General features: G+C 41.1%; 1 protein-coding gene across 5 annotated transcripts in view; it reads left to right on the top strand.

The window, feature by feature from the left end:
• The window catches only part of prkaca.L (protein kinase, cAMP-dependent, alpha catalytic subunit L homeolog), a 44,823-nt gene that overhangs the window by 5,563 nt on the left and 15,990 nt on the right, over positions 1-23,270 (top strand). The window contains exon 1 of one of the 5 annotated variants that reach the window (XM_041584849.1): positions 10,192-10,303. In XM_041584849.1, the coding sequence (XP_041440783.1) occupies positions 10,207-10,303 (97 nt within the window). In that variant the 5' untranslated portion in view covers positions 10,192-10,206. 5 annotated transcript variants of the gene reach the window in all.

The raw sequence follows: 23,270 nt of genomic DNA, 5'->3' as shown, positions 1-23,270 counted from the left end.
AAACTGAAAATGGCCCGTAGCAATTCTGCCTAAACGACAATCCGTTCAGCAGTGTCCCATAGAAACACACATTTGTAAGGCGATACTGAAATATATTTTGTGGGTTTTGAATTATTATTATTTTTTTATAATACAGGTATGGGATCCGTTATCCGGAAACCCATTATACAGATTTACGGAAAGGCTGTCTCCCATAGACTCCATTTTATCCAAATAATCCAAATTTTTGAAAATGATTTCCTTTTTCTCTGTAATAATAAAACAGTAACTTGTACTTGATCCCAACTAAAATATCATTAATCCTTATTGAATGTAGAACTAACCCATTGGGTTTATTAAATGTTTACATGGTTTTCCAGTAGACTTTGAACTTCGAAATTCGAATTCAAAAGACCAACCGAAATTATGTCAAAGTTTTTTGTTTTTTTGGCCGAATAGGTCCTTATTTGGCCGAATTTGAATCATACGATTCGAAGTAACGGCGCATTCGATCAAATTCGAATCAAAGTTTTCCCCAAAAAAGACTTCTATTTTTCAAAGTCCACCAATTGACTCCAAATGGGTTCTAGGAGGTCCGCCATAGGCTAAAACAGCAATCAGCAGGTTTTAGATGGCGAATGGTCAAAGTTGAATTTTGATACATGATAAATTTAGATTTTTTTTTCCTGAATCAAATTTGGACTATTCCCTGTACACAAATAGCTCGAAATTCGAATTATTTTAATCCGAAAATTCACCTTGACCTTTGATAAATCTGCCCCTTAAGGTATGAAGATACAAGTTACGGAAGGATCCGTTATCTGGAAGGCCCCAGGTCCGAAGCATTCTGGATAATAGGTCCCATACCTGTATTCCTTTTTTTTTTTTTTTTTTTTTCTTATGCTGTTTAGTTTGCAGTTTTGGTTGCTAGGGTTCAATTTATCTTAGCAACCAGGCAGTTGTTTCAGTAAGAGACTGGAAGATGAATAGCAGACGGTCTAAACAGATGATAAAAGAAAGTACAAGTATGGGATCAGTTATCCGGAAACCTGTTATCCAGGAAGCTCCAAATTACAGAAAGGCCATCTCCCATAGACCCAATTTATCCAAATAATCTTTAAATTACAGTAACTTGTACTTGATCCAAACTAAGATATAATTAATCCTTATTGGAAGCAAAACCAGCCTATTGGGTTTATTTAATGTTTAAATGATTTTCTACTACACTTAAAGGGGTGGTTCACCTTTTAAGTTAACTACGGTTATGGAACCTGTTATTCAGAATGCTTGGACCTGGGGTTGTCCAGATAAAGGATCTTTCTGTAATATTGATCTTCATACCTTCTCTACTAAAATAAGATTTAAACATGGATTAAACCCAGGAGGATTTTTTGCCTTCAGTGATTAAATTTTAGTTTGGATCAAGTACTGTTTTATTATTACAGAGAAAAATTAAATCATTTTTAAAAATTTGGATTATTTGGGGAAAGAATGGCATCTATTCGAGATGACCTTTCCGTAATTTGGAGCTCTCTGTATAATGGGTTTCCGGATAATCCCATACCTGTATTAATGTCCTAGAATGGATAATTCCAAGCAACTTTCAATTGGCATCAGTTTATTTCTTTTTTTTAATAGTTTTTGATTTATTTGCCTGCTTCTTCTGGCGGTTTCCAGCATTCAAATGGGGGTCACTGACCCCATCTAAAAAACAAATGCTCTGTAAGGCTACACATTTATTGTTATTACTACTTTGTATTACTCCTCTTTCTATTCAGGCCTCTCCTATTCATATTCCAATCTCTTATTCGTATCAATGCATGGTTGCTAGAGTAGTTTGGACCTTAGAAACCAGATTGCTGATATTTAAAAAAAATGGAGAGCTGCTGAATAAAAAGCTTAATTACCCAAAAAACACACACAAAAAATGAAAACCAATTGCAAATTGTCTCAGAATGCCACTCTCTACATCATACTAAAAGTTAATTTAATTTGAACAACCCCTTTAAGGTATGGGATCCGTTATCCGGAAACCCGTTATCCAGAAAGTTCCGAATTACGGAAAGACAGTCTCCCATAGACTCCATTATAATCAAATAATCCACATTTTTAAAAATGATTTCCTTTTTCTCTGTAATAATAAAACAGCAGCTTGTACTTGATCCCAACTAAGATATAATTATTCCTTATTGGAAGCAAAACCAGCCTATTGGGTTTATTTAATGTTTAAATGATTTTCTAGTAGACTTAAGGTATGAAGATCCAAATTACGGAAAGACGCGTTATCCGGAAAGCCCCAGGTCCCGAGCATTCTGGATAACAGGTCACAGTAATAACGGTAAAATCATAGCCCTGCAGATTAATAGCACGTTACCTGCTGGGACCAGTCATCCCCAAAATCCAGACTGCATTTTAAACTGTAATCTAGAGAGAGGCCGAAGAGGGAGGTCGGTGATTCAAAAGGTATAAAAAATGGAGATCAATTGAAAAGCGGCTAAGAATAGGAAATTTAAAGAGTAACTTAAAGTGCAACTTAACCCCAAAATTCAAAATTGACAAAAGAAAATATAATTCTAAGCAAGTTTGCAATATACATTTAATAAAAAATGTCAGTGCTTTTATGTTATTTGTAAAAACCATTGCTATTGAAAGCAGCGCTTGACTCCTGGTTGTTCAATTTTAAACAATGTTGCAAAAGTCTTGGTTCCCCAGCAAAGACAAGTCTGTTAATCCGATACCTTGTCTAAAATTGTATCAACAGTCTGAACCACCAGTGCAGAGAATACAAAGGGACAGACTCTGCTTTCAATAGTTACGTAAAATCCATACAAAATTGGTAATGAATGTACATTTCAAAGTTACTTAGAATTATGACAGGCAAAAACTTTTTGTTTGGGTTGATATTCCCTTTGAATGTGAATTTCCTCTTTAAAAGGAAGACAGTCTGAAAAAAAAAAAAGGCTTAGAGTGCATTTTATAACAACTCATGACTCGTGCTGGAATCAATCTGTTAAGAGCAGAGGAAACTTGTCAGTGACTCGCAGCATGAGTGCTTGCTTGCTGTTGAGGCAGCCGTATACAAACTGTGAAATAGCCAGAAAACTAGTAAAGTCTCAAGCGCTCATTTACAAACACAGTGCAGTGTCGAAAACTTCCGCTTACATCTCCCATTTGCACCACAGGGGACCCAAATGTGCCTGGGCCCTCCAGTCCTCGTTCAGGACCTGTTAGCGTCGGGCCACACAGGGCGTTTTGGGGAGATTTGGTCGCTTGCTGACTAATCGCCTTCCCTGAATATGCGCCGGCTAAAATGAAAAAACGCCGGCGCTAATCACATGCGCCGATTCGTTTTCCGAAGTCGCCATAAGTTTCCTCGTGAGGCGACTTCGGAAAACGAACCGCCGCGTGTGATTAGGTCCGGCGTTTTTTCATTTTAGCCAGCGCAGGAACAGGGAAGGCGTTTGGGGAGATTGGTCGCCGCAAAAACGAGGCTATTAGTCTCCAGACGACTAAATCTCCCCAAAACGCCCTGTGTGGACCCTTATCCAGAATGCTCAGGACCTGGGGCTTTCCAGATAAAGAGTCTTTCTGTAATTTAGATTTACATATCTTAAATCCACTAAAAAAATAAAGATTAAATAAACCAGATAGGCTGGTTTTGCCTCTATTAAGGATTAATTTTATCTTAGGATCAAGTACACGCTACTGTTTAATTATTACAGAGGAGATGCTGTAAAACAATTGCATTCTTAAATTAAAGTGGATTCTATGGGAGATGGCCTTCCTGTAATTCGGCACTTTCTGGATAACGGGTTTCGGCAATGCGGATCCTATACCTATACAGCCAAAACACTGACCATGCCCCTCTTTATAATGCAACGTTCCTTTGAGTATGACATAGAGAGTGACCAATTCGTCATTGGTTTTCATTTTTTATCACTTGTGCTTTTTGCGTTTATTTAGCTTTTTATTCAGTAGCTCTCCAGTTTGCAATTTCAGCAATCTGGTTGCTAGGGTCCAAATTGCTCTAGCAACCATGCATTGGTCTGAATAAAAGACTGGAATAGGAGAGTGGCTGAATAGAAAGATGGGTAATAAAAAGTAGCAATAATAATACATGTGTAGCCTTAGATGGGGTCAGTGACCCTCATTTGAAAGCTGGAAAGAGTCAGAAGAAGAAGGCAAATCATTCAAAAACTATTAAAAAAATAAATGAAGACCAATTGAAAAGTTGCTTAGAGTTGGCCATTCTATAATCAAACTAAAAGCTAACGTAAAGGTGAACCACTGCACCCTATTGTGTATATAGGAAGCCCTTCTTCAGCGAATAACAATGCAGTGTAGTTCTGCTATCAGAATGAACCTTTCTATAAAGTACCAGGAATTGTGGGTACAGCTATGAACCTCATCCCCAGCCATTATAGCGAGGCTGCATTCAAAGAGGAACTAAGACTCGTTGGCCTGCGAGTGCCTTTGATTAATAATGAGCTCTGCCAACGCCCATGCCTAGAGCATATGGCACATGCCCCACTTGTTATGAGTAAATAAGATTGCCGCTGCACAAACATAGACTCGTCCTTAAAAAAAGTACAATGTGTTGTGCAGAGGAAATGTTCTCTGCCAAATACTCTATAAACAGGTGGCTTACCCAAAATTTAATATACAATATATTTTTCTGTTAAAGGGAAAACTCTTCAGTTTGCAGTTTCAACAATCTGGTTGCTAGGGTCCAACTTACCCTAGCTACCATATATTGATTTAAATAAGAGACTGGAATATGAATAAGAGAGGGACCGAATAGAAAAGGAGTAATGAAAAATAGTAGCAACAACATTTGTAGCCTTGCCGAGCATTTGTTTTGTTTTTTTAGATAGAGTCAGTGACCCCCATTTGAAAGCTGGAAAAGGTCAGAAGAAGAAGACAAATAACTAAAAAATGAAGGCCAATTGAAAAGTTGCTTAGAATTGGCCATTCTTTAACATACTAAAAGTTAAAGTAAAAGGGGAACCACCCCTTTAATCATGTTATCTACACAAGCAAACTCATTGTTTTCTCAACAATAAAAGTTATCGGTGGCTATGAAAGTTTGTCAGAGTAAAATTAGGAGGCGTTGCGTTGATAAAAGAAAAAAAAAAAAAACCATGTTCAGTGTAAAAATAAAAACTGGGTAAATAGATTGGCTGTGCAAAATAAATGTTTCTAAGTTAGTTAGCCAAAAATGTAATGTATAAAGGCTGGAGTGACTGGATGTTGAACAGAACACTACTTCCTGCTTTTCAGCTCTCTTGGCTTCCAATGATTGGTTACAAGGCAGTAACCAATCACAGACTTGCGGGGGGGGGGTACATGCGTCATAACTGTTGCTTTTGAATCTGAGCTGAATGCTGAGGATCAATTACAAACTCACTGAACAGTTATGTCCCATGTGGCCCCCCTTACAGTCACTGACTAACTCAGAGTTAGAGAGCTGAAAAGCAGGAAGTAGTGTTCTGGCTATTATGTTACACATCCAGTCACTCCAGCCTTTATACATTACATTTTTGGCTATCTAACTATATTAGAAACTTTTATTTATTTTGCACAGCCTTTCTATTTACCTAGTACCTTTATTTGTACACTGAACTTTTCCATTAAGCTGAGTCCCCAACCTTTTTTTTTTTTTTTTTTTTTTTTTATTCATGACCCACATTCAAATATAATAAGAGTTGGGGAGCAACACAAGTATACAAATAGTTGGGTGGGGCCAAATAAGGGTTGTGATTGGCCATTTGGTAGCCCCAATGTGGACTGGCAGCTACAGGAGGCTCTGTTTGGCAGTACAACTGGTTTTTATACAACAAAAACCTCAAAGCCTGGAATTCAAAAATAAGCTCCTGCTGTGAGGCCACTGAGAGCAACATCCAAAGGGTTGGGGAGAAACATGTCCATAATGAGCCACTGGTTGGGGATCACTTCTTTAAAGGAAAACTATACCCCCCCAAACAATGTAGGTCTCTCTAAAAATATATTGCAAAAAACAGCTCATGTGTAAAACCCTGCTTCATGTAAATAAATCATTTTCATGATAATGTACTTGTTTAGTAGCATTTGCCATTGGGTAATCATAAATAGAAAATTGCCATTTTAAAAAATAAGGGCCGCCCCCTGGGATTGTATGATTCACTGTGCACACATATATACCAACAAACCATACTTGTTAGGTCACATGAGCCAATTAACAGACAGAGTTGTGTCTTTTGCTTCCACACTTCTTCCTGTTACAGTTAGAGCTGCAGTGTGTGTGTATATGTATGTGTGTGTGTGTGTGTGTATGTATGTATGTATGTATGTATGTATGTGTGTATATATATATATACATACACTCACAGCTGGAGGTTATATTGAGGGACGGCTCTAGGCAAATAAATTCAGGATCTTTTCTAGAAGTAAAGCTGCAGTTGGTTCCACGTACTAATGCTATGATTAGAGACTTCATTCATGCTGTTCTAATACCCGATTACGTAAATGGTAATAGGTTTATTATTCCACTTACTAGTTTGCTCTAATTATGATTTATACTTTGGCTTCTTACGGCAGTCGTCTGTAGCAGAATGTACTACAAAGGAACCGCGGCAGTCTCTTTTCATACAGCTGCAGATTCTTCCTGTAACTAGGGTTGCCACCTTTTCTGGAAAAAAATACCGGCCTTCCTGTATTCTTGCCGTTTTATCCTATTAATAACATTGGCATCATTTCTACCGGCCAGGTGGCAACCCTAACTGTAACCATGTATCAGTGTTAGCGAATGGCCTTAAAAGAGGTGGTTCACCCTTAAGATAACTTTTAGTATGTTATCGAATGACCAGTTCTAAGCAACTTTGCAATTGGTCTTCATTATTTATAGTTTTTTCAATTATTTGCCTTTTTCTTCGGACCCTATCCAGCTTTCAAATGGGGGTCACTGACCCCATCTATAAACAAATGCTCTGTAAGGCTACACATTTAGGGGCAAGTTTCGAATACAAAAAACTTTTGAAATTCGACCATCGAATTAAAAAACTTCGAATTCGAATATTCAACAAATTTGGCAATCCTGCGGTCGAATAAAAATCGTTCGAACGATTAGATCGATTCGAAGGATTTTAACGATCGATCAAAGGATTTTATTCGATGTGTAAAGAAAAAAATTTGTAGAAAGTTCCCATAGGCTAACATAGCAAGTCAAAGTTTTTTTAAAGAGACAGTACTTTGATTATCGAATGGTTGAATATTTGAACGATTTTTACTTCGAATCGAAGTCGAAGTAAATTCGAGTCGTAGTATCCTATTCGATGGTCGAAGTATCCAATAAATTACTTTGAATTTCGAATTTTTTTACTTTTCAAGAGACAATTCCCTCAAATTCACTTTGACTTTTAGTAAATCTGCCCCTTATTGTTATTGCTACTTTTTATTACTGGTCTTTCTATTCAGGCCTCTCCTATTCATATAGCAATCTCTTTAAATCCATGCATGGTTGCTAGGGTAAATAAATATAAATAAATATATATATATATATATATATTTATCCTTGATAAAGGCCCCAATGCGGGCCGAAACGTTGGATGCACAGTGTATTGAATAAACACTTTTGACAAAGAAAACGGAGTGCTGGTCCATCTTCAATTGATACATATCTTTTTGACCGAGCACCCGGCAAGGAACTACAGAGGACAGAGTGCAGGTGTCTCACATTGAACTATATATATATATATATATATATGAATTACAACTTCTAATCAACCAGATGGCTGAAATTGCAAACTGGGGAGCTGCTGAATAAAAAGCTAAATAACTCAAAAACCACAAATAATAAAAAATGAAAACCAATTGCATATTGTTTTAGAATATCACTCTCTATATCATATTAAAAGTTAATTTAAAGGTGCACAACCCCATGGGCCTCATTCACCACTGCCTCTGGGTGAGTACTGCACAGGTCTAATTTATGAAAAGTTGCACATTCAGCATCAGCTGACCACCATGAAATCAGACTTCCTCAAGCCAAAAGTGACACCAGATCACAGGGGTGGGTGGTGAAACAGGAGAGGGAAAAAAACGAGTAAAACGTGTCCAACCAACTGACCTGCTGAAGCGTACCTGCAAGTTTTACCCTGCTTTCCCAGGTGTGCCACAGAGCTAACACACTTTGTATTATAGGAAGGCAGCTAGTCCGCAGCAAAACCAGGACTAAGGTCACAAAAGTGAAGTTAATGTCACACAGTAGATCGATTTGCACAGAGGACTGTAAATTTAAATTTTTCACCCCAAATGGCCACCTGTGGATCACTCCACTTCTTCTTAAAGGAGACATAAACCCTAAAAAAGAATGTGGATGAAAATGGCATATTTTATATACTTATAAACTATACTATAAACGTATTGCACCAGTCTAAAGTTTCAGCTTGTCAATAGCAGCAATGATCCAGGACTTCAAACTTGTCACAGGGGGTCACCATCTTGGAAAGTGTCTGTGACACTCACATGCTCAGTGGGCTCTGAGCAGCTGTTGAGAAGCTAAGCTTAGGGGTCGTCACTAATTATCCAGCAGAAAATAAGGTATAAGCTGATGCTAGAGGGCTAATTATTAAATTCTGATGCGAATTGCACTGGTTTATGTGCTGCCATGTAGTAATTATGTGTATTAATTACTAATCAGCCTTATATTGTGACATTTCTATTCTATGTGTACTGTATATTGTGAGTGGGTCCCTAAGCTCAGTAAGTGACAGCAGCACAGAGCATGTGCAGTGAATCAGCAGAAAAGAAGATGGGGAGCTACTGGGGCATCTTTGGAGACACAGATCTTTACTGCTAAAGGGCTGTGGTTGCCTTGGGCTGGTACAGAAGCACAAAACATATAGTACAACATTTCTACCTACTTCTTTTGTTAGGCTTTATTTCTCTTTTAATTAATGGTGCGCACTGACCATCCAACGTGGACTCAACTTGAGTCCCAACCCATTTGCTAGTGTTTTGTGGCTAGCTGATCCCATACAGGCAAGCGAGTGCCAACAGGCCAGCACTTTGTATCCAGAGTGATTATTATAAGGACGGGGTGTTCTGTCTTTAAATTACGGATGCACCGAATCCACGATTTTGGATTTAGCCGAACCCCTGCATATGCAAATTAGGCGTGGGAAGGGGAAACCATCTTTTACTTCCTTGTTTTGTAACAGTTACGCAATTTCCCTCCCGCCCCTAATTTGCATATGCAAATGAGGGCTCGGCCGGACAGAAGGATTTGGCCGAATCCTGCTGAAAAAGGCCGAATCCTGGGTTCGGTGCATTCCATGTTTTCAATAGCCAGTAAAAATTAAAACATGGCGCTAAATTTTAAAATTGGGCTTAAAGGGGTACTACCATTAAATATGTCAATGTTTTTGGAATTCCGCATAGATATCCTCTCTGGTCCTTGTCTGGGTAAAGGTGTGTGGTGGGCGTGTTCTAACCGGTACCATAGGATGCTGAGCCAATCACAGTTCTGCCTTCATACAGGGGGGCTATATATATCCAAGTTACTGGCTGCTACAATGCAAAGGGCTAAGCCACTGTCATTAGCTGGTACTATCGGGAACTGGGGTTTTCCGTGTAACAGATCTGTCCGTAATTTGGATCTTCATATCAAGTCATGTAAACATGAAATAAACCCAATAGGCTGGTTTTGCTTCCAATAAGGATTAATTATATCTTAGTTGGGATCAAGTACAAGCTACTGTTTTATTATTACAGAGAATAAGGAAATCATTTTAAAAAATTTTGATAAAGTGGAGTCTATGGGAGACGGCCTTTCAGTAATTCAGCACTTTCTGTATAACTGGTTTCTGGATAACCGATATTGTACCTGTACAAATAACTTAAAATCCATTGAAAATAGGCAATAAATGTATATAGCAAAGTTGTGTTTTATTAGGCTAAAAATTATTTTTTTAAGACATTCTCTTTAAGGAAGGAGCAAGGCAGGAGTAGAGGGTTAACGGAGAGGTCTGTATCAGACGGGACACTCGGCAGGTATTTGGCAGCAGAAGGGTTAAGATTACTGTACGGCAGGTTACTGCTAATGAGCTTTTATCCCGGGTTAATCCCCTTTAGCAGCTATTTATAGCAAGCCCCTCCCCCTTCATAACGGGGTCAGTTTTGGGCGTCTGATTCCCACCCCTCTGCAAGGCATTGCATCCCATTAATGTCGAACCTGGATCTCTGCTGTCAATGCTTTCCGGAGGCATCTTCCGGCGCTGGAGACTGGCTACTTCTCAGCTCGGCCCGGCTCCCCCTTACCTGGACCTCGAGGGGCAGGAGCGCTACGGTACTACACAACAAGCTGTTGGGTGACGGGTGGGTAGCGGGCAAAGTTAAATGGGTGGTTCATCTTTCAGTTAACTTTTAGAATGGCCAGTTCTACGTTTCAATTGGTCTTCATTATTTTTTTATAGTTTTTGAGTTATTTTCCTCCTCTTTCCAGCTTTCAAATGGGGGTCACTGACCCCATCTAAAAAAAAAACAATGCTCTGTAAGGCTTCAAATATATTGTTATTGTACTTTTTATTACTCATCTTTCTATTCAGACCCTCTCCTATTCATATTACAGTCTCGTAATGAAATCAATGCATAGTTGCTCGGGTAATTTGGACCCTAGCAACCAGATTGCTGAAACTGCAGAGCTGCTGAATAAAAAGTAAATAAATAACGCAAAAACTACAAATAATAAAAAATGAAAACCAATTGCAAATTGTCTCAGAATATCACTCTAAATATCGTACTAAAAGTTAACTCAAAGGTGAACAACCCCTTTAGGCTGGTCGGTTCTTTGGGGGGGGGTGTTGTGTTGACTCAATGCAGAGCCCTGAAGTACCCTCACCCTAAATTCTGCCCAGGACCCCCACATACTCACCCACCGGGCCATTGGCACACTGTTGTCTTCAGCTTTTTGGCAGGATGCTGGCGGGGGCTAAATTAAATCATAATACAGGTATGGGATCCATTATCCGGAAACACGTTATCCAGAAAGTGCCAAATTGCTGAAAGGCCATCTCCCATAGACTCCTAATAATCCAAATTTTTTAATAATGATTTCCTTTTTCTCTGTAATAATAAAACCGTAGCTTGTACTTGATCCCAGCTAAGATATAATTAATTCTTATTGGAAGCAAAACCAGCCTATTGGATTTATTTAATATTCAATTATTTTCTAGTAGATCCAAATTGGAGAAAGATCCATTATCCGGAAAACCACAGGTCCCAGGCATTCTGGATAACAGGTCCTATACCTGTAATGATTTCTGTCTCCTGGCCCTGCTAACAAGGAAGAAACTCCATTAGGCCCCAAAATTAAAGAGGATGTAAACCCACAATAACTTTAAAACCACAGAAAGTTGCTCAGAATGCCAGTTGTCAAATTGCAATCGAAAGCAGTAACTGTCTGTCTCCGCACTGTCTCCAGTCTGTCTCTAGCAGGAGGCAGCTTTGTCCGTTAATCAGCAGGCTTCTGTTTCAAAAGTCAGAACCACCAGTTCAGAGAAAGATCCGTTATCCGGAAAACCCCAGGTCCCGAGCATTCTGGATAACAGGTCCCATACCTGTATTTGTTTTATATGGGATCAGTGACCCCCTTTTGAAAGCTGGAAAGAGTCAAATAATTCAAAAACTATAAGAAAATAAATAATGAAGACCAATTGTAAAGTTGCTTAGAATTAAGCATTGTATAACATACTAAAAGTTAATTTAAAGGTGAACCACCCCTTTATCTGATCTGATGCCTAAAGACTCTGCACGTATAGCTGTAGTTGTACACAGCAGATTGACAAGGGATCATTGACCTGAAATGCTGGAGGATTTAATGGCCATGATTCTTGTCTGGTTACTAGGAAAGCTTAACTCTTCTCTTGTGCTTAATGTGTGCTTAACGTGTGCTTAATGTGTGTTTGATGTGCGCTTACGGTAATGTGCGCTTGTGGGTAATTCTGGTGTCTGTAGAAGTGGGCAGCTTTGCCTTACTGGTCGCTCCGTGGATAGGGAGAGGTATGCAGGTAAAACAGGTATGGGATCCAATATCCAGAAAGCTCCAAATTACGAAAAGGCCGTCTCCCTTAGGCTCCATTTTATCCAAATAATCCAAAAACTTTTCCTCTGTAATAATAAAACAGTAACTTGTACTTAATTCCAACTAAGATATAATTAATCCTTATTGGAGGCAAAACCAGCCTATTGGGTTTATTTAATGTTTACATGATTTTCTAGAAGACTTAAAGGGGACCTGTCACCTTTAGAAATAATTCCAAATGCTTTTCACGGTTATTAAGACAAATTGTTAGGGATGCACCGAATCCACTATCTGGGATTCTGCCGAACCCCCGAACCCTTTGCGAAAGATTCGGCCAAATACCGAACCAAACCCTAATTTGCATATACAAATTAGGGATGGGAAGGGGAAAAAAATTTTTACTTCCTTGTTTTCTGACAACAAGGAAGTAAAAAATGTTTTCCCCTTCCCATCCCTAATTTGTATATGCAAATTAGTATTCGGATTCTGTTCGGCCGAATCCTGCTGAAAAAGGCTGAATCCTGAACCGAATCCTGGATTCGGTGCATCCCTACAAATTGTGTATCACCCCAAAATCTTGTGTATGCACCAGAATACATAATTACAGAGCCGGAGGAGGGAAGGAGTAATGTAATGAGTGCAGTGACATGTAGGAAGTGCTGAATAGGAAAGTGAAAGTAATTGAATGCTCCACCTCTTTAGCATAGAGGCGGGGCAGATAATATTTGATTGACAGCTCAGACCTTTATAATAGGTATGGATGCTTTAATGAAAAAAAAAAAAAAGAATTCCATGTTTAATTTGCAAAGGACTTTCATTATGCAATTTTTTATGCGTAGGTGACAGGTCCGCTTTATGGTATGAAGATCCAAATTAAAGAAAGATCCATTATCAGGAAAAACCCCAGGTCCCAAGCATTCTGGATAACAGTATCCATAGTGTTCCCTTCATTATTATCTTTTTTTATAACAGTGTAAGTGGGATTTCCTATTCACACAAAGCACACACTATACAAACAAAATAATAATCCGATTATGTGGGCACTGCAATAAGCCCGGGAGGCATCGCTGAGCAGAGAGCCATACCCAAGGGGGAAAGATCCGTTATCCGGAAAACCCCAGGTCCCGAGCATTCTGGATAACAGGTCCCATACCTGTATTTGTTTTATATGGGATCAGTGACCCCCTTTTGAAAGCTGGAAAGAGTCAAATAATTCAAAAACTATAAGAAAATAAATAATGAAGACCAATTGTAAAGTTGCTTAGAATTAAGCATTGTATAACATACTAAAAGTTAATTTAAAGGTGAACCACCCCTTTAAACAGCTCTTTTAAAAAAAAAAAAAAAGTAGTGGCATACAGTGATCTGATGCCTAAAGACTCTGCACGTATAGCTGTAGTTGTACACAGCAGATTGACAAGGGATCATTGACCTGAAATGCTGGAGGATTTAATGGCCATGATTCTTGTCTGGTTACTAGGAAAGCTTAACTCTTCTCTTGTGCTTAATGTGTGCTTAACGTGTGCTTAATGTGTGTTTGATGTGCGCTTACGGTAATGTGCGCTTGTGGGTAATTCTGGTGTCTGTAGAAGTGGGCAGCTTTGCCTTACTGGTCGCTCCATGGATAGGGAGAGGTATGCAGGTAAAACAGGTATGGGATCCAATATCCAGAAAGCTCCAAATTACGAAAAGGCCGTCTCCCTTAGGCTCCATTTTATCCAAATAATCCAAAAAATTTTGAATGTCTTTCCTTTTCCTCTGTAATAATAAAACAGTAACTTGTACTTGATCCCAACTAAGATATAATTAATCCTTATTGGAAGCAAAACCAGCCTATTGGGTTTATTTAATGTTTACATGATTTTCTAGAAGACTTAAAGGGGACCTGTCACCTTTAGCAATAATTCCAAATGCTTTTCTGTCATGTTAGTTGAGCAAAATAAACTTTACTCACACTATATTTATTATTTCAATTTTGTTTTCTTCAAAATTACATAACCACAGCAAGCAGGCAGCCATTTTGTGGACACGGTTATTAAGACAAATTGTTAGGGATGCACCGAATCCACTATCTGGGATTCTGCCGAACCCCCGAACCCTTTGCGAAAGATTCGGCCAAAAACCGAACCCTAATTTGCATATACAAATTAGGGATGGGAAGGGGAAAACATTTTTTACTTCCTTGTTTTCTGACAAAAAGTCACGCGATTTCCCTCCCCGCCCCTAATTTGCATATGCAAATTAGTATTCGGATTCGGTTCGGCCGAATCCTGCTGAAAAAGGCTGAATCCCGAACCGAATCCTGGATTCGGTGCATCCCTACAAATTGTGTATCACCCCAAAATCTTGTGTATGCACCAGAATACATAATTACAGAGCCTGATGAGGGAAGGAGTAATGTAATGAGTGCAGTGACATGTAGGAAGTGCTGAATAGGAAAGTGAAAGTAATTGAATGCTCCACCTCTTTGGCATAGAGGCGGGGCAGATAATATTTGATTGACAGCTCAGACCTTTATAACAGGTATGGATGCTTTAATGAAAAAAAAAAAAAAGAATTCCATGTTTAATTTGCAAAGGACTTTCATTATGCAATTTTTTATGCGTAGGTGACAGGTCCGCTTTATGGTATGAAGATCCAAATTAAAGAAAGATCCATTATCAGGAAAAACCCCAGGTCCCAAGCATTCTGGATAACAGTATCCATAGTGTTCCCTTCATTATTATCTTTTTTTATAACAGTGTAAGTGGGATTTCCTATTCACACAAAGCACACACTATACAAACAAAATAATAATCCGATTATGTGGGCACTGCCATAAGCCCGGGAGGCATCGCTGAGCAGAGAGCCATACCCAAGGGGGGACCTTTACCAAAAGCTTATGGCTAGTGACCACATTGTCAGTGACCCTTTGGTTTTCTGTTGTTATTTTGGGGCTTGGTAGGTATAGGGTGTATGTTAAGCATTAGCAACAATTCTAAGCAACTTTATTTCATTACTTCTGTTTTGTAGTTTGTTTGTTTTTTTGCCTTCTGACTCTTTCCAGCTTTAAATGGGGGTCACTGACCACATTTAAAAACAAATGCTCTGTAAGGCTACAAATGTATTATTATTGCTACTTTTTATTACTCTTCTTACTTTTCAGGCCTCTCCTATTCATATTCCAGTTTTTTATTCAAATCAGTGCATGGTTGCTAGGGGAATTTGGCCCCTAGCCACCAGATTGCTGAAATTGCAAACTGGAGAAAAGCCTCTTTAAAGGAGAAGTCCACCCCTACATGCAAAAACCCGCCCCCCCCCAGGTAAATCCCCCATACTTGTTATTTACCCCTCGTGCAGGTCTTCTCCTGCTGAGTTCACAGCAGCCATCTTCTCCCGAGCGCTCTTCTTCCTGGATTCAGCAGCGTTTTCTGGCGCATGCGCAGTAGGAGGCATTTGCCGGCGCGGATCTACTGCGCATGCGCCGAAAGTCCCAAAGTTTCCGAAAAAAGCAATTCGGAAACTTTGACTTTCGGGCGCATGCGCAGTAGATCCGCGCCGGCAAATGCCTCCACGTAGGGGTTGACTTTTCCTTTAAGTCAGTTTATTCAGAATGTATAAAATGTAGCAGTTCAGCAGTCACCTGGGGAGGACCTGGGGTCACACAATAAGAAATCTACATTGCAACTGTATTTCTGCATTAGACCAAGTAGTATGGAAGCTCCAACAAATACTCACACACATCAGTATAAAGGTAAATAAGGCTCCATGTACAGAATAACCTTTGCCGGCATGATATATTGAAAGTTTATAGAACAATAAAGTTAAAATAAAACTGCTAGTAAAGAGGCAATCATTTCCCTGTAACCTGACAAAAATATAACCTTCCCACCATTCCTCACCTGTGCTACGTGGCTCTAGGCCTCAGTAACTTTCCAGGCTGGCAATAACCCAAGCTTTCCTCATTTTGCAGCCATTTACTTTTATGGCACCAGGATCCTCTTTCTAATAGTTCTTTATATATTTGAGAAGTCTGATAATCTTCTTCCATCGCATCAACCACTCTGCTCAGTCTAGTGCCCCCAACAAAGTTCTACTTCTACTTCTCTCGTGGCATCTCCTCTACCATTCTGCTCAGTCTAGTGCTCCCAACAAACTTCTACTTCTCCTCCCATGGCATCTCCTCTACCACTCTGTTCAGTCTAGTGCTCCTAACAAAGTTCTACTTCTCTCATGGCATCTCCTCTACCACTCTGCTCAGTCTAGTGCTCCCAACCAACTTCTAATTCTCTCATGGCATCTCCTCTACCACCCTGCTCAGTCTAGTGCTCCTAACAAAGATCTACTTCTCTCATGGCATCTCCTCTACCACTCTGCTCAGTCTAGTGCTCCTAACAAAGATCTACTTCTCTCATGGCATCTCCTCTACCACTCTGCTCAGTCTAGTGCTCCTAACAAAGATCTACTTCTACTTCTCTCATGGCATCTCCTCTACCACTCTGCTCAGTCTAGTGCTCCCAACAGACTTCTACTTCTTCAGCTTAATCTAGTGCGCCCTGTTTTGGGAATCTCAGCTCTAACATCTGTTGCTGTGTTTCACCCCTGAAGTCTTGTATCACCAAAGCCCCATAATTTGTCAACTTAATGTGCAGTTCCCCTTATCTTCTTTCAGGCACTTTTGTCTCTGGGATATTTCTATTAACACTTTATCATTATTTGCTGTTAGCTCTTTCATATTGATATCGGTAGAAAGCTTGACCTATGCTTGTGGCACTCCCTGTTCACAGTAGTGGGCTCACCCTGCATGTGTGATATGGTTCTTTATTCTGGGGAGGATAGATCCCCTTTAAATCCATTCTGGCTGTAGCAATTGGCCAAGGGCTAACAAACCAAGAAAAATGCTTGTGGGATGGATGGTGAGATAACTTCCCAGCTTTTTATAGAGAGGGACACCTGCCTAATGGCTAATTTTGGGACTCCAAAAAGTGACTCTGGGGAGGCTGACGCAGTTAGTGAAATGTGTGTGTGTGTGTGTGTGTTAGTGAGATTATAATGATGATGCCGCCATAAAAATACATTAAGAGATCCCTTGAGCGCTCTGAGGAGATACTTTGCATGAACACATCTGTCCCACAGTTGGACAACCGTGGCCTGTAATCACCTCAAAAGTCTACAGGGGTCACATTCTCTGCCCCTCAGAGCAGATGTTTAGGGGCTCCTCTGTAAACATGACACTGGTTTCTATTTGTGGGACCGCAATGTCACATGAGGGGACACAATCGTGCTGACGGCTCCCAGGGGTCACTTTCTGAAGTTGAGAGACCCCCCCCCCACCACCGTATACCCTCACACCTTACTCCCATTGCACATGCAGCCTTGGCCCTGCTTACCCTCTTGCTCTCTCTTCTCTAGTTTCTCTTCTCCAGGCTTCTCCTTACTGTTTCTATTTCTTTCCCTTTTTATTCCTTCCCTCTCTGTCTGTGCTGCTGTGCTCATGTTACTATCCTCCTCCCCTTTCTTATCAAGATCCCCCCCCCTCCCCAAGCCTGTCTTTTACCTCTCACACACCCCCACCACCACCACCCTGTCAATTAGACAGACCTGCAGTGAGCTGATAAGAGCGCAAGCACTCTCTGCTCCTTTTCCTGACACACTCTCGCCCATAACTGCGGGAGTCTTACCCTGCCCTGGCTTGTTTGGAGTTACTCATGTGGCAGCACCCCTGCCCGGCCCTCTGCTAAGCTGTCTCTGATCCTGTGCACGGTCCCTGCCCTTCAGCATTTCATTCACTTCTCTCTCTTTAACTTTTTCGGAGCTTTCCTCCCTCCTTTGGTTAACTCCAAAGCACTTCTCTCTCCCTGTGCTACTTAATATTACTGTATCCTCCATATCCCTCCGAACCTCATCATTTTCTCTCTAAGCGGCTAAACCTTCCGACTTTATCTCCTTTATTTACAAATCATTCTCTTTCCCCCGCTTTTCATCTAACCGCTCTCCTTCACTCCAATGCCGGACTGTCACCCATAGCTGGGATTGGTCCCACCATTCTCCTCCATCTTTGCTCCGTTTTGGCCCTAGGATGTCGGCCTTACAGAAGCTGGAGAATTTGGCATCCCGGGTGTTCAGCCGTGGGCCGAGAAGTCCTGCCCCAGTGCCCCCTGCAAACGCTGGCCCCCAAGCACCCTGTTTGCCTTACAACGTACTCAGCTGGGACCGGGAGAGTGAGTGTGCACATTACGCTGCAGGGTGTTGGGTATGATGCTTTGTATTTGAATTGGTGAATATTTAGGGAAAATCCAATATATAATTTGGGTGGGATGGGGTTGTTCTATATAGAGTGAAAATAATGTTTGAAATGACTGTAGAAGCCTGTGTAGAGGGTTAGGCACTGTCTGGTCCAACACAACTTTGCAGTAGAGCCTATTGGGAATGACTTGATAGATTAGCGATGGGACCTTCTGGGACATATGGCAGCTACTTTTTTTTTTATAAAAGATATTTTATGGCAGAAGCGTAATACCAACTGCTCTATAATCCATATTGGTTATACTTGCACTGTAATTTATATATACCCTACCCTGCTATAGGTAATACAGTGTATCACTTCATATAAATACTGTATAGAGACAATCTCCGTTATAAACTGCTTGCATGACTTTGGCAAACTGTGCATTTTGCAGTGCTCTGCGTGCCTACCTTATCACACCCTCTTCATGCTCCGTTAAGAGCCGCTGTAAATAACTTTCTGTTCTGTTGATACTATGCAGACAGAGCTGCCTTTATGGGATCTGAAAAGACACCTCCTTGCTTATAGGGGCCCAAAGATCTGCAGTGGCATTGCTAGAACTACACTTTTTTTTTTTTTTTTCTAGACCGTGCAGAAATTCTATAATAGGGAGAGACTGTACCTATAGTAGCAGTGGGATGATAGTCTCTGGGAAGGGAGTGTGACTGTGGGATAGCAGGTATAGTAGGGAGAGATGGTGCCTATAGTAACAGTGGATAATAGTCTCTGGGAAGGGAGTGTGACTGTGGGATAGCAGGTATAGTAGGGAGAGACTGTACCTATAGTAGCAGTGGGATGATAGTCTCTGGGAAGGGAGTGTGACTGTGGGATAGCAGGTATAGTAGGGAGAGATGGTGCCTATAGTAACAGTGGGATAATAGTCTCTGGGAAGGAAGTGTGACTGTGGGATAGCAGGTATAGTAGGGAGAGATGGTGCCTATAGTAACAGTGGGATAATAGTCTCTGGGAAGGGAGTGTGACTGTGGGATAGCAGGTATAGTAGGGAGAGATGGTGCCTATAGTAACAGTGGATAATAGTCTCTGGGAAGGGAGTGTGACTGTGGGATAGCAGGTATAGTAGGGAGAGATGGTGTCTATAGTAACAGTGGGATATAGTCTCTGGGAAGGAGTATGACTGTGGGATAGCAGGTATAGTAGGGAGAGATGGTGCCTATAGTAACAGTGGATAATAGTCTCTGGGAAGGGAGTGTGACTGTGGGATAGCAGGTATAGTAGGGAGAGATGGTGCTATAGTAACAGTGGGATAATAGTCTCTGGAAGGGTATGACTGTGGATAGCAGTATAGTAGGAGAGATGGGCCTATAGTAACAGTGGAAATAGTCTCTGGAAGGGAGTGTGACTGTGGGATAGCAGTATAGGGACAGATGGTGCCTATAGTAACAGTGGGATAATAGTCTCTGGGAAGGGAGTGTGACTGTGGATAACAGGTATAGTAGAGAGATGGTGTCTATTGTAACAGTGGATAATAGTCTCTGGAAGGGAGTTGACTGTGGGATAGCAGTATAGTAGGGAAGATGGTGCCTATAGTAACAGGGATAATAGTCTCTGGAAGGGAGTGTGGATTGTGGATAGCAGTATAGTAGGGAGAGGATTGTCTATTGAGTGGGATAATAGTTCTAGTGGGATAGCAGGTATATAGGAGAGGTGTGCCTATAGAACAGGATAATAGTCTCTGGAAGGAGTGTGACTGTGGGATAGCAGTGTAGGAGAATGGTGATTAGCAGTGGTGCCTATAGTAACAGTGGGTGATAGATCTCTGGGAAGGGGGGACTGTGGCTGTGGGATAGCAGTATAGTAGGGAAGAGATGGTGGCCCTATCAGTAACAGTGGCGATAATAGGTCTCCTGGGAAGGGAGTGTGACTGTGGATAGCAGGTTATAGTTAGGGAAGAGATGGTGCCTATAGTAATAGTGGATAATAGTCTCTGGGAAGGGAGTGTGACTGTGGGATAGCAGGTATAGTAGGGAGAGATGGTGCCTATAGTAACAGTGTAGCGTCACATAGGAGTGTATAAAAGTGCATCTACTTCCCTCCACTTTCAACAAACTCATAGCTGTGTCTCTCACCATAGAGGTGGGTCAGACTACAGTAGGGGACATATATGTGGGGTGTACGTGTACATGATCTGTAGTTTCCTTTCCTGTATGGACTTATCACAGAGTTGCACTCAGCCACAAATGCCCTGCATGTAAGAACCATCTTTGGCAGCAGAGTCAGAATTCACAATCACAAAGCCCAAATTGTGCCTCCTCTCACTTTGCATGGGCACAGCTGGGATAACTGGATTGGGAAAGGGCCACATCCTATTTGTCAGAATATAAACTGGCGACTCCATCTGGAAGACCAATTACACTGAGGCTACATTTGGACTGTTCCAATGTTGGTTTTTGTTTCCTCGGATCACTGATCCAGTAACTGCCGGACACTTAGCCCTAACTGTGCTCACTGGCTAGCAGCAACGCTTGCTGGAAACAACAACAACAATAAAAGAGAGAGCTGCAGAAGATTTCAACATGAATATTGTAACCTCCAAAAACTGTACAGGCCCCAAAATATTATTTGTGTTCTGTCCACAACTTCCCCTTTTAAAGGGAGATAAGGCTGATGCCTCTTTCCTCTAGTTCCCTATCTCTCTGCCGCCTGCCAGCTCTGCTGTCTCTTTCCTTACTCTGTCACTCTATGGGACATTTAGACGGATAGTACTACAGACTGTGTCTCTTTTCTAACATCGTCTCTCTATATAACAATCGGCCTGATCACACTACAAATGGTCTCTTTTCTAACAGTCTCTCTATATGACATTCAGCCTGATCATGCTGCAGATGGTCTCTTTTCTAACATTCTCTCTATATAACAATCAGCCTGATCACGCTACAGACTCTCTTTTCTAACATTCTCTCTATATATGACAATCAGCCTGATCACACAACAGACTCTCTTTTCTAACATTGTCTCTCTATATGACAATCAGCCTGATCACACTACAGACTGTCTCTTTTCTAACATTGTCTCTCTATATGACAATCAGCCTGATCACACTACAGACTGTCTCTTTTCTAACATTGTCTCTCTATATGACAATCAGCCTGATCACGCTACAGACTCTCTTTTCTAATATTGTCTCTCTATATGACATTCAGCCTGATTATGCTACAGACTGTCTCTTTTCTTGCACTGTCTGTTCATATGACAGTCAGTCTGAATCCATTAGCCATTTCTTTCTTATAGCTAAAGGGGGCCATACACGGGCCGATAAAAGCTGCCGACAGACCGTGTCGGCAGTTTATTGGCCCATGTATGGGGCCCCCCGACGTGCTTCCCCGATCGGTATCTGGCCAAAAGTCGGCCAGATCTCGATCGGATGGGACGAAAAATCCCGTCGGATCGCGGCCGCATCTATTCGTTGATGCGATCCGACCGGCCATTACTATTCGTTAGGGTCCGATCGTTGGGCTTTAGGGCCCACGATCGGATCAGCACGATATTGCCCACCTCAAGGTGGGCATATCGGGGAGAGATCCGCTTGTTTGGTGACATCGCTAAACGAGCGGATCTCTCCGTGTATGGCCACCTTAAGCCTGGTACTGTCTTGGCATCATTTTTTTTTCTTCCTCTTTCTCGCCTCTGTCAGTGCCTGCCGTGCTGCTGCAAACGGTCTATATTTGAACTTTCTGGATAATAGATCCCATAGGTGCATTTGCTCACAGCCTAGCTGCACATTGGTACTTTTAAAATGGGTAATTCATCTTTAAGGTAACTTTTAGTATGTTATATAATGGCCAATTCTAAGCAACTTTTTTTTTTTTTTTTTTTTATAGTTTATGAATTTTGTCTTATTCTGACTCTTTCCAGCTTTGAAATGGGGGGGGGGGTCACTGACCCCATCTAAAAAATGAATGCTCTGTAAGGGCAGGGGCACACGGGCAGATTCGAGGAGATTTAGTCACCTGGCGACTAATCGCCTCTTCTGCGGGGCGACAATCTCCTTGAGGAAACTTTGGGCTACTTCAGAAATCGAAGCGCCACGAGTGCATTGGCGCAGGCGTTTTCTCATTATAGCAGGGGGAAGGTAGTTCGGGGAGATTGTCGCCCCGCAGAAGAGGCGATTAGTTGCCAGGCGACTAAATCTCCCCGAATCTGCCCGTGTGCCCCTGCCCTAAGGCTACAAATGTATTTTTATTGCTGCTTTTTATTACTCATCTTTCTATTCAGGCCTCTCCTATTCATATTCCTGTCTCTTATTCAAATCAATGTATGGTTGCTAGGGTAATTTGGATCCTAGCAACCAGATTGACATTTCAAGCTGCTGGAAAAAAAAAAACTAACCATAAAAATGAAAACCAATTGCAATTTCTCAGAATATCACTCTCTACATCATACTAACAGTTATCTTAAAGGCGAGCTATCTTGAAAATGAAAATGTAATATAAGCTTCGTCATACTGAAATAAGAAACTTTCTAAATATAATCCTTTAAAAATTCTATACAGTTTCTGCAATCATCAAGTTTATGGTCACTATCGCTCTCTCTCGGTTTCTCTTCATTCTGTCTTCTTGCAGCAGTTGGGTGTCAGTCACCCCCTAATAATATATCTTATAGGGAAGCTTCCTTTCCTAGCAGATGTATTAGAGCTCATTCAAATAACTGATTCCAGTACAAACAGAATCTAACAAAATAACTGCCTTTTGCACAAATCCTTCATGTAGAGAGACATGATGTCTGGTGATTTTAATAGAGTGAGCTCTAATACATCTTCTAGGCAAAAGGAGCATCTTTAAAGGAGAAGGAAACCCCCTGGGCGCAAAATCCCTCCCCCCTGGCCTACCTGTCCCCCTGGGCAAATGCCCCTAACTTGTTACTCACCCCTCTGCGCAGGTCCTGTCCACGGAGTTCACAGTCGCCATCTTCTCCCACGCGTGTCTTCTTCCTGCTTTGACCGGCGTCTTC

Source organism: Xenopus laevis, chromosome 3L (genome assembly GCF_017654675.1).
Source record: "Xenopus laevis strain J_2021 chromosome 3L, Xenopus_laevis_v10.1, whole genome shotgun sequence".
NCBI classification, from domain to species: Eukaryota; Metazoa; Chordata; class Amphibia; order Anura; family Pipidae; genus Xenopus; species Xenopus laevis.
The sequence above is the reverse complement of the archived record's forward strand: the minus strand, read 5'-3'. Positions and strand labels throughout refer to the sequence as shown.